This window comes from Pyxicephalus adspersus, chromosome Z, assembly GCF_032062135.1.
Source record: "Pyxicephalus adspersus chromosome Z, UCB_Pads_2.0, whole genome shotgun sequence".
NCBI classification, from domain to species: Eukaryota; Metazoa; Chordata; class Amphibia; order Anura; family Pyxicephalidae; genus Pyxicephalus; species Pyxicephalus adspersus.
In genome coordinates this window covers 9540331-9559302 of record NC_092871.1, presented here as the reverse complement: position 1 = coordinate 9559302, position 18972 = coordinate 9540331, and the positions used below count along the sequence as shown (strand labels likewise).

Sequence of the window (18972 nt, the reverse complement as noted above, 5' to 3'; positions counted from 1 at the left end):
AAAATACCCATAATAGTTATAGGAAATAAAGTAGGAGTGAATTAATAAATACTAGGAAAGTTATTAGATATAATTATGGGCAAATCCTCAGTCTGACCCTAAACATAGGGGTATTCATTTATTAGTTAAAAACATCTAAATAAATTCCCTACAGCTTGCCTCCTTACAGCCATATCAGTAATATGAGTTCACATATATTGTTATGCTGAGAATTAGCATCCTATATGAACAAGACTACAAGGAGCAAATGTATAAAATAGTGGAGGAGACTTTCACCAAACACTGGTGGTCATTGACTCTATCACTTGTCATCTAAATACATGTGCTAAAAAGATTCACGTGCAGTCAATGTTTGATTAATGTTATAATAATGGCTCATTTCTCCTTACAGGGATGTGATATGTTAGCAATTTAACAAATGTAGCGCATGCTGTATTTATTAAAGCCCCCTGCACAGCAATGGAAGGCAATGCAGGGCCACACCTTGTACATTAGTGGATTTGGGGGGACCACCAACAATAAATGGGAACCCAGAACAATAATAATGCATTGCACAGTCCTTAGAACAGTTTGAACAAGCCCCCTAAATATAACTTGGTTTATCAGTATAATTGTACAAGTCTATACAAGTCAAGCATTCATACCAGATAACTGTGATCTGCAATAAATTGTGCTGCAATGCTTGAATGACAGGCTGTGCTATAAAACATTGTTATACAGGTAAAGGTGTGACTCAGAAAGGAATTTCCATGTTACGACATACTTTCTTTATATTTCTTTTTTTTTTTTGCATAAACAAGCGGCCCAACCTGTTTAAGTCACACTCAAACAGCAAATCAGCATTAACCAGCTACAAGTTGGGGATTTCCGGCTTCAATCAATGAAAAAGTTATTGTTGGAGAAGACGCAAGCAGGTAAGGACATTGATTTCTCTGTCCCAGTCTTAGGCTAACTGTGGCCACCCAGGACTTCTAAACTTATATGCAGCAGCATTTCTTGCTGGGACTTGTAGTTCTACAACAGCTAATTTGTAGTATGTTTATTCACCTAGGGGTTGAACTTGATAGACGTATGTCTTTTTTCCACCTGACTATGTAACTATGTCAAATTTTGCACCTTGAAAGGAGCTTTCATAATAATTTCCAGTAACAATAGAAGGAATGAGTTCAGTAAACACAACATTGTTCAGTTCTATGGAAAGGGAAGGGGGAGGAAGAGCAGGAGGCACCTTGTTGTGTCCTTCCCCATAGGAAATGACAGCAGTTATCCCAGGTATGATTATTATTATTAGTAGTAACAAACAGGGTTTATATAGCGTCAACATAATACGCAGCGCTGTACATTAAATAGGAGTTGAAAATGACAGACAGATATAGACAGTGACACAGGAGGAAAGGAGCCTGCCCCGAAGAGCTTACAATCCAAGATGTGGGGGAAGAGGCATACATTAGGAGGGGGGATATGTAGTGGTGGGAAGTAGTGAGGGTTTAGGAGACAGAAGAAGACGGGTAGGTAAGTTTAAAAAAAATGGGTTTTGATGGCTATTTTAAATGAGCAGAAAGTAGGAGTAAGCTGAATAGGACGAGGAAGACCATTCCAGAGAGTCGGGGCAGCTCTAGAAAAGTTAGGAATATGTCAGGGGGAGTTTTGGAATTTGAGGGGAAGATGATGATGAGTTCTGTTTTATCCAGGTTAAGTTTTAGAAACTTGTCAGCCATCCAGTTAGTCACTTAGTAATCTATCACACTACATTTTCACCCAAGATGAATATGATTGTTCATCTCAGGTGACAGGTATCCAGCAGGTATACTCAGTTTGGGACACAGGAGAGGCCTGGTCACTTTGTGGAAGAGATCATCCCTGCAACATTGTGTGGTTTATTTGCCATGCACAATCTAGTATTCAGTATCTATTACAATGCTCCTGTATGACATATAATATCGTTTTCCAAATACTGAGTTAAAAAGGGTTTTATCGAAAAGTCCAGTAGGGGATTTTTGTAGGCATCCCACAACAAGGAAACAATAAAGTTGAATAAAATGCATGTATCCTTTTTTTTAACATAATAATTTATTTACAATACATAATAATTGAAAACAAACTGTAACTTCAGACATATACAAAGAGCTTCATATATCGATTGTAACATGTACTCCTTTAACTACCCACAATCAATGCTGTTGCAATGTATAACTGATTTGCCATGGGTAACATATTGACAAAATGCTCAGCCAGCTACACACCACCTTCTACATGGTTCTTGTACTTTATACTGACAAGATACTTTGATTTTTGGCAATATGTCACTCAAAGCCAATCAGTTATGAAGAGTACTTCTAGTGCTTTTCCAACAATTGATTTCTAGAAATAGCAGAATAAGTGTGACCGTCTCCCTAGCCTAAGGCTAGCTTTTTGCTGTGTAATGTAAAAGTTGCTTCGCCTTTGTGAAAACTATCCGTGCTTCATATTTTAAACATGTACTTATGTTCCTCCTGAAGAAGCTAAGAATTTAGGGAAACGTGCCATTGTCTTCGCTGTAGTTTTGAACTTGGTTTACAGGTTGAGAACTTAATATTGCAGTTTTGTAGCAATGCCTTGATTTAATAAAGTTCTCTAAGACTTTAAAAGATAGACTATCATGGGAGTGATACTTGGAAAACTTGGAATGGATCTGGTCCAAGATTGAAAACATTTGCCATCCAATAGCAAAAGAAATCCAATAGCAAATAGGAAATCCATTCCAAGTTTGCTGGATCACCCAGGTTCCCAGTGATCTTCTCCTGTCTTGGAGAACTTAAATATAATCAGGCCCGAAGTAACAGTATTTATAGCAAGTAGTTAAAGGAGTGCATGTTACAACCCATATATATGAAGCTCTTTGTATATGACTAAAGTTACTGTTTGTTTTGAAAAACATATATATTTTATTCGATTCCCTTTTTTTTCTTGGTTGTCAGATGCCTCCAAAAGTCCCCTAACAGCTTTATGATACAACCGGTTTTCATATTCACAAAGCCTCATTATACCTCATACAGAGAATGTTAATGGATACTGAATACCAGATCACGCATTGGAAAATAAACAAACCACAGCATGTTGAATGGCTGATTTCTTCCTGAAGACAATGTTGCAAAGAAAAATTTGTTCTAAGCTGTGTACACCTGTGATGAAATGTGATACGTAATACACAATCATAATTCCTTGTGATTGCTACGTAATAAGAGGGAGAGCTCCAGGCCCATTGTATGAGCTCTGTACACCCCCCTTGCCCCTAATAATAGTGCTTGGGGATTTCTATCAGAATGGAAGATGGCGCTAGAAAACATGTGATGATCATTATTCCCATCATAGGGCCTTATGAAAGCTCTATAAGAGTGAAGAAGATGAATGATCCAGCAAACCTAGAATGGTTCTGGTCCAGGATTGAAAACATCTGCAATTTAATAGCAAACCATTTTTATTAACATTATTACACAGTATTTATATAGCACCATCATATTACACAGCACTGTACAAAGTCTATAGTCATGTCACCAGCTGTCCCTCAAAGGAGCTCACAATCTAATGTCCCTACCATAGTCATATGTCATTATCACAGTCTAAGGTCAATTTTGGGGGAAAGCCACATAAACTCACTGTCTGTTTTTGAGAAGTGGGAGGAAACTGGAGTACCCAGACAGACATGGGGAGAACCTGCAAACTCCATGGAGATAGTGTCCTGGCTGAGATTTGAACCGGGGACCCAGCACTGCAAAGGCCGGAGTGCTACTTCTGAGCCACCATGCTGCCCGTTTCAGGTTTGCTCATTCAGGTCCTCCCATGAGAGTCCATCCCCCCAAATTAGATTTTTAATAAATTGGGCTCATTGTATGTGTAGTCATTACAGTAATTGGCCTAATATTTTGACATCCACACAATATAAAAAAATAGACATTTTCTGATTCCTTATTTAACCGCTGTATTGCTATAGTGCTGTCAAATTCTACAGCACAGTACAATGTGTACTGGACACCAAATTAAATGTTTACTTTAACACTTAAACAGATGAGTGTTACTGAATATGTGCATCAAAACACAAGCCCAGGATTAGTTTTATTCTTTTTTTATATTTGAATATATTTTATTTACGAGTTTCTTTAAGAGCTCCTTAGCAAATGCTGTTTTTATTCTTTAATTACAATGATTTCACTAATATTATTGTAACATTTTAGAGAATTGATGGAATCCATTGAGTTTTTATGACTTTTTGTATACTCTTTCAAATTGTTAATACAAGTTTTGGGCACAAAATGATAGCTCTTGCTGCTCGTCAGATCATCCTGCCTCAAAAAATCTCCATTTTAAAAGCTTTGTTTATAAACCATGCGCTCTACAGACCTGAATTTTTTCAGGGTATACATAGGACCGGTATGACCATTATTACACTACATTTCGGCCTAACCATAGGGAGTTTTGGGATATGGGGTCCAAACATGATAACAAACAGTACACTGAGGTGCTATTATTAGATAATGAGCTCCTAGGGGCCCTAAATTAGGCATGGAAATTAGGAACCCCAAAGGCCATTCCCATAGCAAAGAGCATTGGGTTGGGGCCACTAGGCTTTAAGTTATGGTTCCCCTCATTTGTAGCTACCAGCTCACAAAGCTCTAACTATTATTTCATACTACCCTGCTACATAACTCTTGGTATCATATCATCACATATAGATAGCTGCACACATTCTTTGAAACCCAAATTTTCAGAATCAGTGAGCTGTAGTGACCCAAAAATGTGGATGTAAAAAAAGTTTCCCACGGGCTATCTAACATGAATTATATATAACTATATAACTATAAGACATATATAGCATATAACTATAAGACATCTATATTATATATAGTATATGACGAGCTGTTTGAATTATTGAGTTCAGGGACTACCAGTAAAGGGTCCATATTATTCACGGTTTTGGAAAGGCCCTTAACTGTTTATGACTGTGCCCCTGTGTACAAGAAGAACTCTACAAAAAGATAATTTGATGAGTTATTAGGAGGAGGAACTCAAGTGTCCTGCACAGAGCCCTGACCTCAGCCCTACTGAACACTACAGAATGAAATGGAACACAAATAAGGGGCATGGTCTTGCCATCTTATAATAGTACCTGGCCTTACAAATGTTCTTTTTGCCAAATGAACACAAATTGGGAAAAGTCCCCCCAGAGTAGTAGAGGCTGTTATAGCTGCTAATTGGTGGTGGGGTGGGGGGCTTCAACTACATAATATTGCTGGTGGTTTTGGAATGGAATGCCCAACAAGCTCATATTGATTTGATGCCCCTCAATTATTAAAAACATGAACGTCATGGCTCAGCGCACTTAGCCTCCGATAACTATTTTACCTACCGGTTGATATTCCAACACTGCTAATATTGGGGAAGTTATTCTGATTGTCACACGTGTGACTGATATAAAGCACACTTTTAATGTTGAAAGTAGAACTCCAATCAAATATTTCTTGTGTTTATTTGGGGTGATTTTTCCTGGTTGCGCATTAAAGAAATTTAAGTTTTTTTAATTTAGTGTTCATTGTATTTGTTTAATGACATTTAGGTGTAAATGATTATAATATTTAAATGTTTTAGCAGGTGTACCAGATGTTTCATATTTTTAGCTTGTTCTTGCTGTATCAATATTTGTTACGTCTACACAATACTGCAATTATTACAGTTACAATTATTACAGTTGTTTGTATATCTTTCTTGGCTGACTTTTTTATCTGTGTTCTTCAATTCACAGGTTACAAATATTAAGAAAAAAAATCCTTAAAAAAAAAAAAAAAAAAAAAAAAAGTCTATTGCGAGATGGGTGAGGAATATTTGACTATTTATATTTTTTATGGCTATATTTTTAAAAATATTTGTAGATTCTTCTTGTTTCTATATCTGTATTAGGAGGTATTGCAGACAAAATCCAATATCCACTATCTATATATCATGCATGCAGCTTAATCTTCTTGCTAATTGTGTGTCTCCTATTACTGTGCAATTACTTGCCTTGAAAAAATAATGCAATGAATATTTTTCAATTAACATTCTACAAACTGCATAAACTAAAAAAAAATAATTTCAATTCATTGTTTTGCATGTTCATCCTTTGCCTTCACAATGGCAGAAATTTTCCTTGGTACATGAGCACACAGATTTTCGGCAAGTTGTTTCAAACATCTAGGACAGTGGTCCTCAACAATTTTTGCACCAACCCGTTTCATGCAGAAAAAAATTTCCACACACTGTCGGTGGAACAAAAATTTTTTGCATGAAACTAATCCAGGTTGGGGGAATTTAACACTTTTGTCAGATGCAGTCTTCACTGTAACAGGAATGGTCAGTTTCCACTCTCCTGCACTTCCATCTAACCAATCACAGAGGCCGGCTATTTCTCCTGTCATTTCATTCAGCCAATCATAATATCTAGCTTACATGATTGGCTGAACAAAATGACTGGATAGAGGAAAGTGATCCTTCATAAAGAAGGCTGCAACCTGGCTTGGCTGTCATGTTCCATGCCGATCAATATGTCCTGAGATGGTTGTGTGATGTCCAACAAAACAATCGCTGATGGTCAGATGCCCCACAAAGCATTTTTTTCTTTTTTTATATCCTCGGGAGATCAGCATCACTGTGTGCATGAGCTGTCAGAGTTTGCATTCATATTTCAGCTGTGTAGGAAAATGTCAATCTAATATATGTTTTTGTAAAGCCTAATCACACAGAATGATGCTGAATGTGCACATAGGTGCAAAAGGCTACAATAATATATGGTTAGCTATCCCTTTGTTTACCTATGGCTCCTTGCCAGGGAATACCCTGAAATCTCTAAAAGCAGACGGATTGACATATTTACCTTGATTCACATAATTACACAGACTTCTGCTGTCAACTTGGTTAAAAACTCCTTAAGTTTTGTTTATGTGCGCTTTTGGTTTATCCAATATTAGAGGAAGCTTTTTCTAATCAGAGATGATTCAGAAATTAAAGTGAGGAGCTTATTGGCCTTCTGTCATTTAATAGAATACAAATGTTAAAACAACGTAAGGGTACGTCCAATTCACTTTTGAGAAAGCCCGGGTGCTTGGTGACATAAAGGGTAACAATTTGTTTCGTTTCTGGTTGTAAAAATTTGTAAAAGCCTTTTTTGGCGAAACGCGTCAGCACCGGGTCAGCAAATGTTTCTGCACTTCTGATACCATAACCTTTTAATGCATCACTGAAATTTGTATATTATCTTTTGTTGGAATTGAACTGATTGTATCCTTATCAATTATTCAATTATTATTATTCTATTAAATGACCTGACATCAATACACCACTCTATTTAACTTCTAAATCCTCCCTGATCAGAATAACATTCTACTGGCAACAAACAGGCAGGCTATCTGAGGCATTTTAATATTTCCTTTCGTAAAAATGTTGATATGCTTTGATTATGTTTTAGGTTCAAATGTTATTACCTAGTGGAGTTCATGTGTTCTTTATTTTTTTCTGTAGGTCTGAATATTGGATCATATTATCAAGCAATGTATATTTTGCTGCTACTGTTCATGAGGATTATATCAACCAATGAGAGTAAGACCATTTTGTAACAAGCTGATATTATAATCAAATATGTTAATATGATTCATTATTAATCCTGATCCTAGTTTTAGTTTACATGAGCATTTATACATTTTCTACAGATTATTCTAAAATTCTTTTAATTCCAATACTATTCAATATAACTCTTAATGTCTATAGGTTAATTTTAGTTAAAATGTTTGCCTGTGCTGTAGATATGTTTAAAAATATAAATGAAATTTGCTATTCTAAAACAATTAAATAAAGTATGCAGCCCAGTCCCAGCACAGCCACATCTAGGAATGTCCTGAAGCCTGAACCTTAAAGCTTACATCAGGCATATCTAAAGTCTGGCCTGGGGGCCAATTGCGGCCCGTGTTCAGATTTTCACCGGCCCACAGCCTCTGTAATAAAATCAATAATATTCGGCCCGCCAGCACTGTTGACCACAGTATAAAATACTCACATACAAAAAAGCTATTTTTTATTTCAATAGAGTTGGTTAACTGTCTTGCATTGATCGGCCTGATACTCAGCGGGCATATTTGGCAGGTATGGAAAGGGAACCCCCTACGTCATTATTGTGCTGTGCGAGACCTGTGTGGACCAGGCCCACTCTGATTCCAAGAACGTGCTCTGCATGGAGCCCACACTGACACCAGACAGGGCACAGGGAATCCCCCACGTCACCCTGGTGGGTGTGTGCTGTGTGTGACCCGTGCAGACCACGTCCACACTAATCCTGGTTAGTGGTCGGCCCCCACACATTAACTCCTCACCAAATCTAAAAGAAGGGCCCTCTTTACAAAAAGTTTGGACACCCCTGGCTTACATTGTCATATGTGATGGTTTTAGGACAAAAGCAACTGCTTTACTTATCAGCAGGCTGACAGCTTTTTAGTATAATATAGGTGATATGAGTGGCTGTAGATTTTGCTGGATTCTGAGCATGATGATCCCTGCATGAACTGTCAAGAAAATATAAATTAACAGCTATTTGTTGAACAAGATGGAAAGAAAGAAGATTGGGCTTCAAGGCTAGCGTTCAGTAAATATATCTTATAAGGGTGAATGCAGGTACAATGTACATTAGAACATTTGTATATCCATCTCCCAATACAAAATCATAGAGTGGAGACTGCTGAGCTAGAAATAATGATTCCTGCATGTCCAGAACTGTCAAAATCTCAGCTGAAAAGATAAGTTAACAGTTAATTAAGCCCAAGCCTTGCTCAATTGTCTTGATATGCTTTGCTCTATTTAGGCCATTCACTGACCAAGGGGACAATTAGTTTATCTGAGTGAATGTGTTGACGGCTGACCTACCCAACGGTATCATGTAAGGAGCTAATTCTTATAAGCCACGACTACCACCAACCAATGGAAGTGCTGGCTGCATGCACACAACGTAATGAGGCAGTGGAGTGACTCTTCTGATTGGGTAGCTTTCTCTAAGGTTTCAATCAGACAAGAGCAGCCTTAAGGCAAGCAACTTCTGCTGAGCTCTCTCTTGATGTAACCTAGATTGCATATTTCTGGTATTCAATGCTTATTTTTAAAAGCAAAAAATGTATATACCGTAAAACACACATATTGAATATATTCTGTCCAGCATGCCAGACTTTGAGTCAAGAAATGCCAGTCCAGTCTGCACTCCATTATTGGAAAATGTATGCTTTTCCATAATCACAAGTACTGAGGTTTTCCAAGGGCTCCAACATATGAATGGAGCTTTTAAGAAAGCACAACAAAGATCAACTGAAAGGACTAAAGTGACAAGGATCTTTAACAAAATAAAAAATGACCTAAAACCAGTATAAAGTTACCTTTAAAGTTTGTTGGCTTTTTTCAGAATTCTCTTAAACGAAAACATTGAACTTCTTGTGATACGTTGAACCTTTGTGGCTTCACTGGGCCTTATTGTTCTGGTTAGATCGAAGGTTGGAATCCATTTTTAGAAGATTTTACCTGGCCATATATGTGGCTATTGGGACAGCAAATAAACATCTAACATAAACCCCAGCAAAGATTTAAACCCAACAAAGTTTTCACCCTTCCATGGTCTCCTTCAATGAATTCACTTGAAATGCTGAAGACGTTCACTTTTAGTTCTTGTTTCTGCGTTTGCTTTTATCAGACCTCTGTTCATGTTTGTTCTTTTTTTTCTATCACAAGGTCACCAAGTAAAGTTTAAGATTCATAGTGATTTTAAAAACTGTACTTTGGAGAATGATGATGGGTCATTTCTATGCTACGGTGACTGCAATCAAGACGATGTTCAGCATCAAACCTTGAACAACTCTTTTGTGGTGAAGTTGTGTGAGAAATATAGGGAAGACCTAAAAGTTAACCTGAAGTCCCTCGAAAGGAATCACAGCATTACCTCAGGTTAGTATCTGAACATATGTGGTTAAGTCAAATGGCCTGATTTATTAAAGCTCTTCAAGGCTGGAGAGAATACACTTTCATCAGTGAAGCTGGGTGATCCAGCAAACCTGGAGAAGATCTGATCCAGAATAGAAAACATTTGCTAACGAATAGCAAACAAATTTTAGGAAATCTATTCCAGGTTTGCTGAATCACCCAGCTTCACTGATGAAAGTGTATTTTCTCCGGACTCTCCGACTTTGTAATGCAAAGTGCCTGTTCCTTTCCCTTCCAGTCCAGAAAAAAAGGCGGATTTTGGTGCTAATTATAATGTAAGTAAGTTTTTATGAACACAAAACTAGTTTAAATGGCAATGTGTTTTAACTGATTACAATTCATAGGAATGAAAGTAAGAAGAACATTTTCTGTTCATCCTGTTTGGATGATGACTGCTAACCTTTTTTTTTATGGATGTCATAAGCAATTTTCTCTGGGTACAGAAGGCCATGCTAATCTGATATCGTTACCCCCTCCGTATCAAAAACTAAAACCTAAACTGAATATATATGGGTTGTAAAATGATAAATAAATAGCCAGAGAAATATAAAAAAACTGCTTTTGCTGCAAGCTTTGCCTCTTATCTAGAGCTTCCCCCCAACAATAATTTCATTTCACCACTAGATGTCAGTTTGTTTAAAATGAATGGCAGTCTGAACCATGCTACCTACGTCCTTTGCTGCTTTCATGGACCCTCTCTCAGCTGTGGTTTCCAGCAAAAAAGTAATCAAGTATCAAATTGTATTTTAGCTGACGCTACCACAACCAGCATGGAAAAGTTTGTACTGTCTCTTTGCAGAAGTTTGTCGTGGCTAGTTGGGAAAGTTTTAGGTGGAGTGGGTGATCAGAAGGTCAGATGAAGAGTGGCCGGTGCCTGATAGTAAGGCTCCTCTGGTTGTGAATGATTTGGCAAAAGAAAAAAATAGGATATTATCATCTTAAAGGGGAACCAAACCTGGCCAACTCAGCAATACACGTTCCAGCACCAAACCCCATCTGCTATCTTATTTCTGTTCTTCCGCTGCCAGATGATCCTTGGCCATCTTACCCATACGTCATCCTGGAACATGCAGGCCAGGAATGCTGGGTTTCCCTGATAATTAAAGCGGATGTTTCACATGGGCAGCATTTTGCTAGAAACCCAGAGCAATCAGGCAGGTAAGTCCAATTTTTGCAGAAAGGACATTGCTTTGTAATAATAACCTGTCTGAACGTACAAACTTTGCAGTGGAACCAGTTGTCACTTCTGACAATTGGTGATTTGCCAGGTGATTATAGAAGGGATAGGCAATGTGCCTTCTGCAATAACTGTTCTTCTCTGCTTGATCGTTACCCAGCTGTTAAATGTCATTTAGCTGGACATGCTGCTTACAAAGCCAGTGTTTGCACATTTCATGGCTGGCTGCAGTGAGCAGTATTGTAATGCTGACTGCCACCCCCATTCATTCCTTATGGGGCTGACTTGTTGCATCTCCCCTAAGGCTGCAGGTTACTGGCATGAGGAATCGGTAACTGCACCACAGCCAGTCTGAATATAGACTAACTGGGCTTTACCATACACATATATATAATAAAATAATACAGCGCTTTGCACCTTTAGAAAGCCCAGAATTAATGGAAATGTGTTTGGCCATATGGTATTGTAGTATTTCTACATTATAGGAATTCCCGATGGATAAAATGATGTATACGACTGTTTAGGACATGATGGACATATAAGATAAACAGATGCCATTTTTACTTGTTTCATTTCTTTTCTGCAGGCACTCTACAGCTTATTCTTGGCTGGAAACTTGATAAATTTTTTAATGCGACCAATGCGAGCATCGAATTTATATTTAACGGCAAAAACTTAACAAATGAAGAAATTACCAACTTACCCAATCTCGTTGTTGAACCTCAGGAAAAACATGTTAATATGACTATTGATGAGCTGATAAAAGAGATGGAATATCGTGTCCAGAATCTCTGGGAACATTTTAGAAGTGAGTTACAACATTTTCCAGAAGGGGGTGAAACACCAGGTAAGACATAATTTAAGTATAATGTTAATTAAAAAAACGGATGAAAATTATGACCCTATCTGCATTTATTGCATGTCTGGCCCACTGCTCATAGGAAGCTCAAAGCAATCAGGAGTTCTGATGTAATACCAAAGTATTAAAATAAACGTTTATGGCTGTATTCAACCATTTCTTTTCCTTTTACCTATTATACATCTTTGCCACAAACCATGGTTAAAATGCCTTTATAAATACCTTAAGCTCGTACAAAAGCTGTATGGGCATTTATATTCATTGAAAACTTAGGTAAGTGTAGACAAAGCCTTGGATTATGTTTAAATAATAATTAAACCATAGAGATAAGTGGGGAGCTAATTGTAACAAAGTCCAAGTGGTTGATAAGAAGTTCCCTTCCAGTCCCATATTGGTTTCTTTGATCAGGATTCTGGCAGGTTTGCTTAAAAAATCCCGCCTGCTCGCAATTTTGAAATTGGGAAGTAAAGTTTCCATTTAACTGTCAAAGCACTGGGGTCTGTTTCAATGATTTTTGCACATTTTTATGTTACCATAAGCCCTATTGATTATGAATATGGTACACTATACACTAAATACTGTGGTGGGGTCTCTAGCAGCAAACATGCTATCCTATATAATTAGAAGTGTCAAATATAGGAGGCACTGTAAAAAAAAGTATTGTGAAGCTTTTCCTCGGGTATATTAATACAAAAATGTGCCGTAAGCCTATTGACTCTGAGCTGGGGGTACAGTATGCACTGCATCATATACAGTAATGCTATATACATCATGTTTTGATATGGTCAAGCAAAAAAGATGGAAACACAGGCAATGTCCCTTCTGCAATAAAAAAAAACCTTACCTGCCTGATCGTAGTATTTTAAATACATTCACCTGTCCCCATGAGAAGCTTACTTTTCCTTTTCCTGGATCTGATCTGTGGTCATCTCGATTGGCTGGGTTGGAGTTCCTAAGAAAATACAGAACTATAGCTTAGAACAATCATTCTGCTTTAAAGCATAATTGTTCCAAGTATGTACTATAATTTCTAATAGCACTAAAACCAGAGAACAGTTTATGTGGAAATTATGCATGGCATCCTTTGTCATTCTCTTAGTTCAGATTTCATTAAAATATACTCAGTTTTGCAAACTTCAGCTCCAAAGAAACTGTAGAGAAAGAAACAGTTAGTGCCTCCTCAGACAGGTAATGCTATGTACACACGTCGAATGGTTCTTGCCCGTTAGGTGCAGATGGGCTTGTCTCAGTCAAGCATATGTACAGAGGTCATCCGAATTTGGTTATTGATCTAAGAAGATGGAGGACTGCAATGGTAGTAAAGGGAAGAGAGCAGAGTGGTGTGCTGCTCACTGGTTCACCCTCAGTCTATCCCTATAGAACACAAACAGTTGCTGTTGGAATCATTCGTGAAAGACTGTTTCCAAATACAATAACTGAGCGTGTGTACGCAGACTAAGTGACACCCAGTCTTTACTAGAGCACCCCGCGGGAGGTAATAGACCGGGAACCCTAGAGGTGGCCAGACCCTTCGCTGCAAGGTGGCACAACTTCATGACCCTCTGGGTCACCCTACCTGAGGAGGTAGAATGAAGAGGTTTTAGTCTGTGCCAGCAATAGGCAAGCATAGGCCAAGGTCCAAGCAAACAGTCAGGGCAGATGGTAGACAAGTGTAATACATCATCTAAGGTAAAGGTAGGTAGGCATGGTGTAATCCAAGGTCCAGGCAAATAGTACTCTACAATGGGCTTTTTTAAGAGGTGGAAGGTGGGAAAAGTGCTTGTAAGGGGAACATTTAAAAACAAAATTTGATAAAGTAAAGAAGGGTTATATACCCTTTTACATTTTTATTGTTGTCTGTCTTTGCTGGAGAGATTTACAACTTCTTTTGTCTTTGCGATCATTGTCACCATGACAGAAAGAAAGGGAAAATACAACATTTTCAGCTTTTGCCATCATAGACATGGACAGTTGGCAGGCAGCTTATGTTGGCTTTTTTGCTCAGGATATCATAAACACAGGGACTGGCCACACTGGGTGAATCTGCAACAATTTGCTTAGTATACAATAATGTTAATTTTAAATTTATGGATAGAGCTGTTAAAGAATAAAACCCTTGTTGGGATTTTAAAATGGTGTCCCTGCTATGGAGACTCTCTTTATGTGTTCTAGTGACAATAGTGGCAGGTAGGTGTTCAGGTTTTCTACATATACAACATGCCATATACTTCAAGCAGTTCTGTTTTTTGGATGAATGTGTTTGGATTAGGGAAGGAATGAAAATGTATGTTACTATAGCAGGCTGTTGCATGAACTTACTACTACTATTTGCTAAAATATTTTTTTCTGTTTTTTGTTTAGAAGCTACAAAGCAGTTGGTATTTGTACTTTCAAGTAAGTAAAAGCGGGTCCTACCTGACTGCATCTATAAATAAATGTAATTCCTGGTGTTGTTTTTGCATTTAAATATTTAGTATAGGTATTGAGGTTTTTATTTCTTTTTTTTTTGTATAGTTATATTTTTTGAAAGAGAACATAATTTGTTAAATACAACAATGTTATTTTACAGTAATAGTAATATGTGTTTCCTTGAGTTTAAATTTTCAAAATAACTTAAAAATCATCTAGGAAGTATTATTTGATTAATAACAAAAATGTAGATTTAGTTTTGATATTCCTCCTGAAAATAATACCAGTACTTACAACTACAAAGCTGTATATCTTCAGTGTGAGATCATCTAGCACAGGGATGTCAAACTCTGGCCCGCAAGGTCATTTTGTTTGGCCCCCCCGAGGATTTGGGAAAATGAATGGCATCTGGCCCGCCTGCCCACCAATGCCTTCTGCAGCGAGTGATGCCGCTACCACAAGTCACACCATCACCCGCATCCACAGAGTTCTATAGATGCAAGTAACTGCAGTCCCGGCATCACTCGTGTCTATGGAACAGCTCTCTGCCTATGCGGCTCCACATTGAGCAGTTCCATAGACGCGAGTAATGCTTGGAATTGAAATCCCAGCATCTCTTGTCTTCTGTTTCTCTTCTGAGACCGGTCGCTATTCCTAGCTCACAGCAGGAGAAATAAAATTACTCAGATCTGCAGGAAACAAAACATAAAGTACAAGCTAATCATCTGTGTGAAATGTGTGAAACCATCAAAGAGATGTCACACTTTTCTGTCTCTTTTGTAAATAACTTTCTTTTTCTTTTCTAACAGATATATATATATATCAGATATGAGCACATAATTTATACATGTGTAACATTAATTTCATTGTTCAGTGTCAATTGATTAATAACATCCATGCCATCTTTATTCAAATCTATTCAAGAACTGTAGCTAGGGGCCAATTGCTGCTTACATTGCCAAGTATTTCTTGTTCCAGATTGCATGTTAAGCAATACCTCTTTGTTTCCATTTAAAAATGTTTTATATTTAATTTGAAGGAATTACTTCCTATTTTTAAAACAAATTTCAAGTTTGGCCCCCGACTTTGTCTGAGTTTTAATTTCGGCCCTCTGTGTATTTGAGTTTGACACCCCTGATCTAGCAGGTTGCTATTCTTAGGAGATTTGGAGAATGATTTCAGTTTATTCATTAGTAAGATGGTCATTGCACACCAACTTGTTGCTCTTTAGTTTACAAATGAATTGATCATTCACGTAGAACAGCAGATGGTGAATCTTTCCCATTGTAAAATGTATTCTCGTGTACCAGGCAAGAAAATTCTGACAGTGCACAATCCATGCACTGATTACAATTCGGGTGTTTTGTCAGCAAAAGTGGACAAAAGCAAGGCTGCTCAGCTTCATAGAGACCTGCTGCAAGTTCACTGCTCACTTTCACCAGAAAATTCACAGGGCTGGAGTAGTAGAAAATCTCATAGCCATGGATAGGAGTATCTATAGTTGTAAATTTACAGTGACTCCAGTTTGGAGGGTGGGTAGAGGGGTAAACACTGGAGGTTTTCCCCCAGAATAATGATTTATGCCATTTCAGAAATGAGGTTTTGTTGTGTATCTCTCTAAACGGGTCAAAGTATCATATGTAATGTTGTGCATATTATTAAAAATATTCATTTATTTCATGATTTTTTTTTAGTTATTTCCGGCATCATTGTTGGCATCATCATCATCATTGCCTGCATCTATTTGGTCAAAAAACACGGTGGTAAGCATAAGAAATAGAGAGCATTTTTAAATACAGTTCACCGCTTTTTTAATAAAAACTAACATTTTTTTAACTTTTTTTCCATATTTAAGACCCATTCTTTTTCAAATGTTGTTTATGCATTATTCAGGCATTCCTCCTGAGACAGTTGGAATGGTATATGAGTTTTCCACAAATTGGGCTTGCTAGCACTAAACATCAAATAAGGTGGCACGGTAACAAGTGGCTCAAAGCCTGTGGTGTACAAACACTTTCTGAAAAAGTACTGACTCCAACACCAGCCAACAAGTGAAGACACTGCTGGCACTGCTTATCAGACGATTCCTAGTATACACAATGGGCCCTGATTTATTAAAGCTCCCCAAGGCTGGAGAGGATACACTTTCAACAATGAATCTGGGTGATCCAATGGATTTCATTAAAGTCATTTTCTATTTGCTAGCAAATGTTTTGAATGCTCCAGATCCATTCTAGGTTTGCTGGATCACCCAGATTTCCTGTTTAAAGTGTATCCTCTCCTGTCTAGGAGAGCTTTAATAAATCAGGCCCAATGAGTATAAACAATTTAATAAGCATTTCTTATGGCTCATGGTTGTTATGGAAGGTACAGCTACCGTGCAAGAATTATACAATATGGGTTTGCAGGTAATTGCAAAATTAGGGAAGGCTCACTCCCATAGTAAACCCATCCTGAGTGAGTTCACCTATCACTACTGGACAGCATAGGAGTTTACTGACTTTACAAGATCCACTACTCCTATATAGTTGTATTCTAGTAACTACAAAGGATATTCCTAGTTTCTTGAAGTGTAAAAATAAAAATCACAAGCCTAACTTTATTGGCATGAAAGTTGATACAAAGTTAACAGTATGATAACACTACTAACTAGAAAAACCAGAATAAATGGTGTCTTGAAATAGAGGAGTGCATGCGGTACTTGCCAACTCCGAGAAACTTTCGAAGAATATGCACAACTAAAGACAAAACAGAGGGGTCTATAGGCAAGATTGTATATTGCAAACACAATGCTTCTCAAAGGTACAATATAGATACCTGAGAGCCTTGTAGAACAATTATACGTGATCTTCCAAATGGCCATCCAAAGTGGCACTATACAGTCAACAACTACTCATCCAAAATATTGCATCCTATTGTGTTTACAATATACAATCTTGCCTATAGACCCCTCTGTTTTGTCATTATTTGTGAATATTCTTACACTACTAACTAGCTAGGGGATGTACAATTAGCAAAACAGGAGCGGGGGCAATAGAACATAGCAAATACAATAAAAAAAAATAAACCGGGCTGCTACGGTGTCACACCCAGTGTTGATTCACAATGGTGTCTGGACAAATGTGTCTTGCACAGTTATACTTTCACCTTTATATACGTAATCAATTTTCTTTTTTTTTTCATTTCAGAGAAGACCTGCAAATGGATTTATGAAAAAATAGGTAAGAAGCACTGTTGATTCCTTTACTTCATTTCATAATCACTTGTTCACTTTCCCTTTCCAAAAACAAAAAAACAAACAAAGCGCGCAACGACTGGCCAATGACGCCAATGAGCGAGAAATGGAAATGAATGGTGGATTTGTTTGGACAACGATCAGTCACTATCTATTGTGTGTACTGTCGTTAGTGATCGTTGATTGTTCTACATTACATGTCACTTCCTGCATCGTTCCAACAATCATATCTAGTGTGTGTATGTTATTGGTGGATTATTTTTTAACAATCATTTTGTTACAGCATGTACAGAATTATGCAAAAGTTCAAAACAATTCTTAACAATCTTACGTTAGTTGTTCATTATCGAACTGCAAAACAGATCTGGACCCATCTGCCAATAACAACAGCATCTGTTGTACAAATGAGCCACAACCTTTATTTATCCCTTACCCAATTCATTGGCTAGCCTAGTCCTAATTTGTTTTAATTACTCTCCTAAAGTTACAAATAAAACAATTAGCTGCCACTCCTCTTCCTATTATCTCTCTTACAGCTTATCAGATCCCTCTTTATATTGTTTTTATAACATGGGACAAGCAAAAATAAGTTTATAAGGACTACCTATGAGGGGGTAAGGAATGTTTGCAGTACTTTTTGGTGGTGTTGTTGTTTTCAATGATCCTGCAATACAGATCTGTAACCCATCTGCTAAAAATTAGATCATTTATTGGATCTATCCATACAAGAACTGCTATTAGTTTTAGTAGAGTACTTTCGATAATGCATGGGCCGACTCGCCCTTATTAGTTCTGCTTACTTACTAAAGTTGCATAAATAGCTGCCACACTCTCTCACAGTTATTAAGCTCCTTCTCTGCATTGTGTGTTTGTAAAACAATAAAAATGTACGTATTTGCTCAACAGGTAAATCCACTGTCAGCATTTCACAGAACAGAGCTGCATTCCTACTGCCCTTGTGGTTTAGCATCATGTCCCAAATACCTCTCTGGAATGGTCTTCCTCGTCCTATTCGGCTTGCTCCTACTTTCTGCTCATTTAAAAAAGCACTCAAAACCCATTCATTCAAACTTGCCTACCCATCTTCTTCTTTCTTTTAAAACCATAACTACTTCCCACCACTACAAATCTCCCATTCTATTGTGTGTGAATTCCCCCACCTACTAGATTGTAAGCTCTTTGGGGCAGGGATTTCTCCTCCTGTATCACTGTCTGTATCTGTCTGTCATTTGCAACCCCTATTTAATGTACAGCGCTGCGTAATATGTTGGTGCT

General features: G+C 37.6%; 1 protein-coding gene across 1 annotated transcript in view; it reads left to right on the top strand.

Annotated features, from left to right (window-relative positions):
* The first annotated feature begins 808 nt into the window (after window positions 1-808).
* Window positions 809-18972, top strand: part of LOC140343455 (uncharacterized) — a 21533-nt gene continuing 3369 nt past the window's right edge. Inside the window, exons 1-8 of the mRNA XM_072430137.1 lie at window positions 809-914; window positions 5777-5845; window positions 7528-7605; window positions 9769-9981; window positions 11781-12041; window positions 14415-14447; window positions 16157-16225; window positions 17651-17683. Of these exons, the coding sequence (XP_072286238.1) occupies window positions 5842-5845; window positions 7528-7605; window positions 9769-9981; window positions 11781-12041; window positions 14415-14447; window positions 16157-16225; window positions 17651-17683 (691 nt within the window). The 5' untranslated portion in view covers window positions 809-914; window positions 5777-5841. The remainder of the gene's footprint in view (window positions 915-5776; window positions 5846-7527; window positions 7606-9768; window positions 9982-11780; window positions 12042-14414; window positions 14448-16156; window positions 16226-17650; window positions 17684-18972) is intronic.